A 10,771-nucleotide genomic window follows, 5' to 3' on the forward strand; every position below is an offset into this window, starting at 1 on the left:
GTTCCATATTTTAGTGCAATTGAGGTTCTTATGTATCTTATAGATTGTACAAGACCTGACATTTCTCTTGCAGTTAATTTGTTGGCAAGATTCAGCTCAAATGACAATGGAGCGGGATCAAACACATATTTTGATACCCTTGAGAAACTGCTGATTTAAAATTATTTTATTATAACGTTTCAAAACAAGATTTGGTTGATTATATATATGCAGGTCATTCATCAAATCCTCATAAAGATAAATCTCAAACTCGATATGTATTCCTAAATGGAGATACCACAAAATCATGGCGTTCTTAAAACAAACACTTGTTGCAACATCATCATCAAATCATGACGAAGTGATTGCATTATATGGAACTACTCGAAAATGTGTTTGGTTGAGATCAATGACACAAATCATTATTGATTCTTGTGGACTAGAACGCTATAAAAGACTAACAACTATCTTCACCAACAACTATATATGAAGATAATGCAGCTTGCATAATACAAATGAAAGAAGAGTATCAAAAGTGACTGAACAAAATATAAATACTGACGAGGCGCCAAAGCCATAGACGGTCTTAACGGTCATAAGTTTGATGGAAAAGAATGATATGTTGGTAAGGCTCAGAAAAGACTATAAAGGAATAGGAATTGAAACAAGGGTTTGAGCAAACCATGAAGGAGACTGTAGACAAATCACAAGGGCTAAACTTGTACATAAAAGATTTAGATGATACAGTTTCAGATGAAAACCTCAGATTCTTCTCATATACTCAAGATCTCGTAAAAGACAACCAGATTAAAATGAGATACGTTCAATCAACAACTCTGCTGATCTTTATACCAAAGCACTGCCAACTGCTATTTTCAGAACACACGTTCATAATATTGGCATGAGACATGTTCAGAAGATGTAACAACTCAGGCGTTGCCTATTTGAGGGGGAGTCAACTCTATGCTGCACTCTTTTTCCCTTAGCTAAAGTTTTATCCCAATGGGTTTTCTTTAGCAAGGTTTTTAACGAGGCAGTAATAGTTATTCTCTAATAAAATTGTCATCCAAGGGGGAGTGTTATAAAATATCTAGATTATGTTATAAAATATCTAGATTGGATGTTAATTTTATTATTATTATATTTCTTGCATAGTAATATTTTATACTATAAATAGACATGTATGGTAACCATTTAAGGTGCACCATTTCTCTTGAAATATCAATATCAATATTTCTTCTCTCCTTCTTCTCTCTTTTTCTCTCTTTGTTCTTATAACCATTAAAGGTAGTTATAAGCCTACTGAATTATAACAAATACATTATTGTAAAAATAAGATGTTCGCCGCCGCACCACGCGGCTGACCCCAAAACTTTTTCTAATTTTTAATCTGATTTGTAGGTTGTATATTAAATCACTATATAGGCTTTTCAAAATTTTGTGCCTCTGGCATCCTTCACTCTGTGCGGACCAAGCAGTTAACCTAAAGCATTCCGAGAACGCTTTGCGCGATGAATGCGAGGAGTTTCTTCCTAACGGGTGCATGAGTGGCAAATGAGAGTATTCGATGCCGATATTGCTGTTCTAAAAAAAAGTTCAGTACCATAAACACTTCTAAAGTTATGGTCTTAAAAGAGTCGAGTAGTAAAAGTTGGTTTGAAATCCAGAAATATGGAGCAAAATAGTGGCCGTGTTGCAACAGGTCAAATAGTCAAAAAGCCTTGCGGGTTAAGCGACATATGAAACACAATAGCTTTTTTAATTTATAATAAAAGTAAAAGTATGAATCAACATTTAAATAATTCAATTAAGTAATTTTAATTTAATATATAAAAATAAAATAACATCCTCATATTAAAAAGTAGGTGACATTCTAGAAGAGCCTTCATACATAATCCGCACACATCCCAAGCAGGGGCGAATTTAGAAGGGGGGCGGGGGGCGCCCGACCCTAGTCGATTTCGAAATTTTAGTGTAAAAATTTGGATTTTTTTCATTTTGCCCCAAACTCAAAAGCCATTTGCCCCAAAACCTACATATTTTGCCTCAAAACATTCAAATTTTGCCCACAATTCTCTAAATTTTGCCCCAAAACTTTCAAATTTTGCCCACAAACTTTCAAATTTTATCCAAAAACCTCAAAATTTTGCCTAAAAACCTCCAACTTTTGTCCCAAAAACTCCGTATTTTGCCCAAAAAAGTTGCTACGGTTTAAAAAAAAAATCGCCCCCGGTGAAGAAAAACTCTGCTTCCGCCACTGATCCCAATTGCACATTTGACCAACCCCCAACTTGCAAAATTTGCAAATGATTGTATTCATGTAAGATTGTATTCATGTAATTAAAAAATTTCGAACAATCTTTAAAACGCATAAAAGATTTATATGTAACGGTTACAGAGTATTTATTTAATTTTTTTTTAAAGGCACCAATTTTATAACTCAAACGAAAACATGTACACGAAAAAGGAGCTGTTGCTATGTACAGACAAAAAATATAGCTACTCCTGAGTGAATCACGAAATACATATATGCAAAACTCGCCACTATAAGCAGGGGCGGATCTTAGTGGAATCCAAAGCGGGTATCCGCCCCACCTGGATTTAACGGATAAAAAAAGTTTACAGTAAAAAAAAAATTACTAAAAAATAAGGTTTTTATTAGTGTTTATCCCCGCTGGAAATGAAAAATTTATTAAATTTTCGCATCCGCCCCATCTGTCTTTGAGTTCAAGTTCCGCCACTGACTATAAGATATCACTATACATATTGTTGTAAACTATATTTCATATTGTTGTAAACTATATTAGTTATCTTCAACTGGACCATTGACACCTACTTCAGCCAATCCCCGAACGTGTATTATTTGACGAATCGAAGGCAACTGGATTAGATAACCAACAGTGCCAGTCGATGATTTTTTTGGATGAGCGAATCGAAATCCACTCGTACAATCTAACTTGTATCTCGTTAAGTATATTGGGACTAGACCACGTTTTGTTTTCAAATACCTTAGAGTTACGATTTTTCCAAATAAAATACCCGGTAACCCATTCCACAGCTTGCCATAGTTTCCGACCTACTATGGATGTCAGCGGGATTCCCTTGCCTCGAAACATCTTAGAGATAGATAAGTTTGATACGCTATCGATTCCCCACCACGCAAAAACTCTAGCCCAAATGTTCATTGCATGTTTACAAAATACGAATGCATGTTCTACTGTTTATAGAGCATCGTCACATAACGCTCAACGGGTAGAGTCAAGATCAATTCATTTTTTCTCAAGTTCAATACGTACCGCAATCCTTTTCCTTAGTAATCTCCATATGAAAATTTTGATCTTTAACGATAACCTTTAAAGTTGTTTGAAAAATCATTTATCCATGTGTATAATAACATAAATAACCATGGTATAAGTTTTAAAATCATCATGCAAATCATACACACATTTGAAATTTGTAAAATCGTAAGAGAAAATTATATATAGAATATAGTAGTATATATTTATTAACAAAATATATCTAAGTAATATATAATTTATGTGAAGTAATAAATCTTTTTATAGTTTAAATAAACCTATCATTAATATGCATTTTTTATTTATAGAGCACGGACTTTTAGTGCACAAATTTTATAAATTTAACAGAACTATGATAGAAATATCAACAAAGGAACAACCGTTGTCAAATACGCTATGCATATTTATACCAATAAATTATTTATTGACCACAATAAAATATGAATGACAATTTCCTGGTTCTTGGTGTGTTGAATAAGAATCTAAAAGATATAAAAAAAAGTGAAAAGAAGTATTGAACTAAAGTCAAGATGATACCCAAGTTTTGTTATGTAGTCACTGTCTTACCAATTACATCTACGTACCCCCTTTACTTTCCAAACAATTACAGTATAATATATTATAATTGTATATTTAATATTCATCTATTATCTATCTATGGTTAACAATCTTATAAATAAACGGGAAAACCTTTGCTGCAAAAGAATGCAGCCAAAACACTACATATGTGTCTCCGAAACAACCCCATTTTTTCTTCTAGAAGCTTTCTTTTGATTTCTCAGTTTTAATTTTGATTTTTTTTTTTTTTTGGTAAACGAGGAAACACTTCTATGAACAAGCACATTGGCTCCCCATAGAAAGTAGAACCTCGGGTAATAAACCCCCGAGCGCGAGATCTAGCACCGGGTGAATTGCGCATTATGCGCACCCTCTAGTCATAAAAGATCTCATTTATCACAAAAATCTACATTTTAACTTCCTAAACGTAATATATTATTTTAACCTCCTAAACGTAATATATCCATAATGCATTTGTACATAACCTATACATAAAATGGTGCCATTCGTGACATACATATAGGGTATGATTGGTTCGGAGCTTATTGAGTTTTTAGCTTATAACTTTTACGAAAAAGCTGATGTGTAAAACGGGTAAAAAAATTCGTTTGATTAAAAGAACTTAAAGCTTTTAGACGGAGAAAAAAAGCTAAAAGATAAAAGCTCGTAAAGTAGCGATGAAGAAAAACTCTTAGTTATTTGTTTGTTAACTGGTAGCTTGTACAGTAGTTTTTTATATTTATTTAAGTGTTAGGCAAAAATAACTTAAACCTGTTAAAATAAAGAGTTAAATAACAAAAGCTAAGATATAGTGGTGAATTGATTAATTTACCTTTCAATTAATGTAGTTATAAAGAGTTACTTATAAATTTTAACTCATAAATTAATTGATATATTTAAAGTTGAATTTCCAAAATTAAAAGGAGCATAATTGAAACTTTAATGATATTTAATGATTATTTAAAGAAAGGAATAATAATTTTGAGACAAATGAAAATAAAATAGATGGACAATTTTTTTTTTAACGGATGGAGTATAAAAAGTTAACAGTTACCGGCCATTGACTAGTTTTACCAAAGCTTTTTAACTATATTCATTTACAGTGAACAATCCTCTTATCGGCGAGACGGCGACTGCTCCATTACAATATAAATTTGTTAGGTTAATTTGGGTTGAATTAGCTCTTTTTTTTTTCTATATTTTTTTATATACAAAAATAAAAACATGTGTTATTTCATCTTTTACCAAAATATTAAAGATTAAAAGAAAAAGGTAGAGACTTTTTATCCCTCCTGATACATACATGGTTACAACAAAAAATTATGGGAGCCAAAGGAGACACAAAGGCTCCCCTTCCATAATCTACACCCAACAAGGGGAACTTTTTCTGTACTGCTGATACTACAACACCCATAAAACCTAAAATTATGTACACCAGACTACCAATTCGTAAAACAACGCAGCAGATACAACGAACTAACAACATAACTAACCAAAAGAATCGCGATTTTTTAGTACTTCCCGTAACCTTTTTGGTCACCCCGGCTTTTCCACTCCATTGGTTCAAGTCTTCTGAGCTTCAGAGGTTTGTTTGAAAATCTTGCAGGTGTCGTAACTGTAACTGTCTTCTTCAATGAGCTACTACTTTCATGGTGTTTTGATACCAAGGGTGGAACTTTAAATATTTTGCTTGGAGATGATCTGCTGGATTGAGGTGTAGAGGTTGACCAATGGAAATCGTTGGTAGACAGTTTTAGTTTCTTTTGTGTATGTGACGACTTCATGTCATTGGGACTGTTGACGAGGTTATTGGGTCCCACGTGTCTTGAACTCGGGATGGTGAATAATGCTTTCTCGAGTTTTTCGTCTGATGTTAACTTGCTAGCCCTAAAGACTTTGTTTGAAGAGTCCTTCTGCCAACTAGCCATCCCTTCTTGGTCTTGCTTTCGGCATGTAGCTGCAATGTTGCATAACGTTTGAGCAGCAGCCAGTTCCCTTGAACAATTTCCAGCTGCGAAACAACACTTGGAATGACTTATCGTAAATGATATATAAGAATGATGATCATAACATATCGTATCATAACCATGCAACTTGCTAGCAATAAAATGACTTAAAACAAGCAACTTAGTAACAACGAGGGGTGTGTGGGCCCGTTTCACTGGGGTAAAAAGCAAACTGTCAAGGAAAAAAAGAAGGAAAGTGTGAAATCACTAAAATGCCCCTGCGTATAAAGCTGTGAAGGTTACTGTTCACAGGGGAATATTAGTAAATAAACATGGTTCACAATTACTAGAGTGAGTAATAATAACATATTCACATTATCAATGACAAATTATAAAATCAAATGAGGTAAAAATGGAAATTTCACCTGAACTTTTAGAAGCTGTTGCTTGAGTACTAGGTGTTACCCCTGGATCAGAAGCCGCAACGCTGATAGATAGCGTAGTAGATTTGCCGTTTCCAATTGGGACTGGCCGTTGAAATTCTAACGGAACTAGACTCGGATTATAAGTCAGGGATTTAAAATCTGCAAGATAACTAGTAGAAGTAGCTTCCCGTAAAGAATCGGTTGACATCCCTATTCTGACCCATCTACCTTGACAACTACACTTACTTGGTGTTGACTTTATCACATCGGGATTAGCTTTATTATCCCGTCCAGATACATGTGACCAAGGAAACGTTGGTAAACTGCCTCCACTTTGTACTGTCATTAATTAAGGTGCGGTAACAACACGTTAGTTTCCGTGTATTTGGCATTGGATATAGCCAGTGTTGCAAAACTCGGAATTATTGGATATAGCCAGTGTTGCAAAACTCGGAATTACTGGGCGAGTACTCGGTTTTTGCAACTCGGGGAGTACTCGGTCAAAATTGGTCAAACTCGGTCGAAACTCGGCCACACTTAACCAAAACTGGGCATTACTAAGAGAATCGGTCAAAACTCGGCCAAAAATTGGGAATACACGGAAAATCAGTCAAAATTGGTCAAAACTATGACAAAATCGGTCAACGTCAAACTTGGTCAAACATCCGAGAACTCTCAAGTTGCCGAGCGCAGCCTACAAAGTCTCGACAGAGAACTCCCCGAGTAGCGATTTTTTTAACCTTGACCAAGTACTTATTATAGCTAGATGCGTAAATGTATATAAAGATTACCTTTTGAGGTTGAAGTAGGCTTCATACTGTCGAGAAGCATAAGATCGAGATCCTTGGGAGGCGGAAGAGACAGACGGTCCAAAACATCCTTTGGAGCAACCAACGGAAATTGAAGGCTATTCGCATGGTCATCAGTAGGAGCGCACAAAGACTCTTCAACCTTACACAAGAAAATATATAAAGCGAGTGGATCAGATCCAGATCAAACCGGTTAATAATCTGATCTGACCATAAACAAACCAAACGGGCTGTTACAGTGACCTAAAAAATCTACCTGTATCTTGACACACTGATTTTTCTCTTTCCTCTTTCTCTTTTACTATATCTATAATCTAGAAACTATTTGTATTTGGTCTTTTATTTACCATAAAAATATATATTATATAAATAATATCTTTACTACTTATTAAAAATAAGAAAGTACAAAACTATGTTAAATCGACCCAATTAATGACTTAGTTAAGTGAATCAATCTATGTATTACTGGATTATAGTCTTTGATATTCCGGATCATCTATACTATATGGATCTGAACTAATATCATGTCAATCAAGACCAACCCATTGGCATGCATAGGTGCAGAGATACCCATCTTTGAGAACCAAATCAAGTTTTTCAAGTTGAAAACTATTGGTAGGTTTGTTCCAACTAGGTTAAAAAATGAAACACTGAATCTTGTAAATCAATGAACGCAATACATTACTAAGTCTAAAATGTATGTAGCACATAATCCCTCGAAGAATATAGTTGTTCGTAGGGGCATCCACACACACAAAATGTCAAAAAAATCTAATATGACAAATTCTAGCATTTGATGCTTAGTAATAATCTTTCTGATGTAAACAATGTTGCAGCGTCTTTCCGGGTAACAAAATCAAAGCACACTTGGTAGACTTTTATTTTCTAAAAAGATGTAGATGAACCTATACATACAACTAACCTTGTTACAAGAAGATAGATTTGCAAAAGCCCCTTCGTTGTCATTATTTGGTAAGCAAGATGCATTATGGTTATAAGCACCATCTACAGCCGCGGCAGTTGGAATTTTGATAGGCTTCTGGAGGCGAAAAATTGAGCAAGCATCTCTTACAGATGACAAAATACTTCCATTCAAAACTTCTGTTTTCTTTTCCTTTTCGTTAATGGAATAACGACACTTATAGCTACCATCAAGTAGCTCATTCAATAATATCACATCTACTTGCTTTCCAAAATCACAAATATCGTGTTTTGAACCATAAATACCTACACCGCAAATTCAAGAGCATTACAAAAAGGTCAAACGGGGTTTACAAACATGGAACAAACTACTATAAGAATTAGGCATACCAAGTATGTTATTACCACCAGCAGCTGAACTGAAACTTGACAAGCCAGCCTTTACAGAAAAAGAATCACATTTGTTCTTAGGAAGTTTACCGTTTCTTTTATCACTTCGCTTCCCGGAGACAGTTGTCTTCAGCTTTTTCTCTGAATTTGTAACAAGTCAGCCAAAATATATGGACAACCACTGTTGTAAAAGTCGGCCAAGTCGGCCGACGCATCGGTTTGGGGAATAGCCCGTCCCGAATCGCACAAAAACGCCTTAAAAGTCAAGTCGGTCAATGCTAAAAATTCGGGTCAAAGTCTGGCCGAGTCGGTCAAATTCGGTAAAAGTCAAACTTAGGTAAAAAAGATTTATATTTTCAAAATCAGGTTTTTTGCCATATATTTATGTTTGAAATAGTTAAGCATTATGTTTGATATACATATATGTATATAACTATATAGATACATATATGCAGTGTTGTAAATCTCATTATTTCTCGGCGAGATCTCGTTTTCGGAAGGCATCCGAGACAAGATGTCCATCTCGCGAAATTTCTTGGTCAATGGGGTCAAACTTGGTCAAAGCCACGATTTCTCGGATTTTCTCGCTCATCTCTTGTATTTTCTCACTCATTTCTCGGACTTTCTCATTAAATCTCGTAAAAATGTATATAAATACACACACACACACATATATATATAACTAAAAAGTCAACGTCCGAGATCTCCCAAATAATCCAAGCGAGATCTCCCCGAGATCCGAGTTCTCCAACCTTACATATGTGTGTGTGTATGTTTGATATATTTATATGTAATATATACATGTTTAATTTATTTATTACTAAAAGTCACGTTGGTCAATGTCAGACTCGTCCCAACCCAACACTCCAAGGTCCCGACCGACTCATCCCCGACTCGCGACTTTTACAACCTTGGGGACAACTGAACAAAATCTTGATGTACTCTTTTACCTGCAATGTTGTATGTTCCAGAATAAGATCCTACGTCCTTAGGTAGATTATAATACTCAAGTACGCCATTTACATTCATAGAAGCTTCCATATGTGCTACTCGCGACCTTCTAGAACTACTTCCGTTACTTCTAACTACTTTCCCAGAATTTTGCAGTGATTGCTTAGCCTCTTGAACAGATTCCATATCATGGTCAAGGAACGCTTGACCAGCTAGTCTGTACATGTCCTCATCCGACATCTTGTTCCAAATAGCTGGTCTTGTACCATTCACATTACATTTGTTATCTGTCACAACCACATTTAACGGCTCGTATAAGCATTAGACTCAGCTCAATGTAAATAGTAACGCAATAGTCCATATACTAGTTATTAACAATATATACACATGAACTCTCTTTAAAAATTAGAACCTAAAACCAAATTAATATTTTAATATTCATCAATGTAAAAAAAACAAAAAAGTAGATTGTACAGTCATATACACATATCCAATTATCCATCATATCACTCCCATCACTACACAAAAAAATAATATTTTGCCCCAAATTTCCTAATCCAAAACCCTAGGTTAATCATCAACATTAAAAAGTAAATTAAACTAAAATACAAACTGAAACAGATCTGAAATAAACAATTTATACGCAAAGAACTACCTTTATCTGGATGAAATGAGCTACTACACGATTCGTGTTCCGATTTATTACCTAACAACTCTGCCCTGTTAACAGCGCCACCACTGCAACCAGACGGTTTCATAATTTGAGTAACAATAGCATCTGGTAATGGTAACTCAACCGCGTCCATCAAATCATCGTCGTTAATTATTCCGTTATCGTCATCTTCGATCTATCGAATTAGAAATTGCTGTTGACTCAATTTTGACTATAATTGAAAATGAAGTAGAATTAGTTGAGAATTAAATGAATTAATTAGAGTGAGGAAATGAAGAGTGATTGAGGGTTTGTAGAAATTAAAATTTGGGGGATTTAATTTTAATTTAACGAGGAAGAAGGGGTAGTTGCGGCTGTTTTAGGGCAAGAAGTTATGGGGAGTATATATAGTTTTCGGGAAAAGGGTGGAGTGTATAGGTTGGTATGGTTCGCCGGTAAGTATACTCCGGTCACTTGTGGGGCCCACTTATCCAAGGTAAATAATGACAATTACGGGGTGCAATACTTTTTTAATGAAAAAGAATGTGAATGTGATGTGAATGAAAGAAAATACAAAAAGTGATAGTAGTGGAAATTAATGTAATGTATGTATACTTGAATTTCGGTAAACAAAAAAAAAAAAAAAACAAAAAAAAAACAAGTGTAATCTTTAAAAAAATGTCTACTTGTGAACGGGGAAACATATTCAAATTCATTATTTTTTTTCTTAGAAAAAGCTCTAGAACGTCATTTCAATTCAAATTCCTTAATTATATCATATCTATCTACATAAGTGAGAGAAAATGTTTATGAGAGAGAAAAACACAACACCATACTCAAGAGA

The 10,771-nt window shown here is 34.6% G+C and overlaps 1 protein-coding gene across 1 annotated transcript; it reads right to left on the reverse strand.

The window, feature by feature from the left end:
- Positions 1–5,114: 5,114 nt before the first annotated feature.
- Positions 5,115–10,371, reverse strand: LOC139860478 (uncharacterized). Its single transcript, XM_071849230.1, has 7 exons — positions 9,931–10,371; positions 9,275–9,562; positions 8,325–8,465; positions 7,936–8,240; positions 6,996–7,155; positions 6,205–6,543; positions 5,115–5,844 (listed from the first exon to the last, which is right to left on the reverse strand). Exons 1-7 carry the CDS (start codon positions 10,079–10,081, stop codon positions 5,345–5,347), a joined length of 1,884 nt encoding a protein of 627 aa, XP_071705331.1. The 5' UTR covers positions 10,082–10,371; the 3' UTR covers positions 5,115–5,344.
- Positions 10,372–10,771: the final 400 nt, after the last annotated feature.

This window comes from Rutidosis leptorrhynchoides, chromosome 7 (genome assembly GCF_046630445.1).
Source record: "Rutidosis leptorrhynchoides isolate AG116_Rl617_1_P2 chromosome 7, CSIRO_AGI_Rlap_v1, whole genome shotgun sequence".
NCBI classification, from domain to species: Eukaryota; Viridiplantae; Streptophyta; class Magnoliopsida; order Asterales; family Asteraceae; genus Rutidosis; species Rutidosis leptorrhynchoides.

Coding starts and splice junctions, on each gene's coding strand:
- LOC139860478 (XM_071849230.1), bottom strand. CDS start 10,081: ATGGACGCGGTTGAGTTACCATTACCAGATGCTATTGTTACTCAAATT. Junction 8,241..8,324: donor TGGTGGTAATAACATACTTG/GTATGCCTAATT, acceptor TTTGCGGTGTAG/GTATTTATGGTTCAAAACAC. Junction 7,156..7,935: donor ATCTATCTTCTTGTAACAAG/GTTAGTTGTATG, acceptor TTCTTGTGTAAG/GTTGAAGAGTCTTTGTGCGC.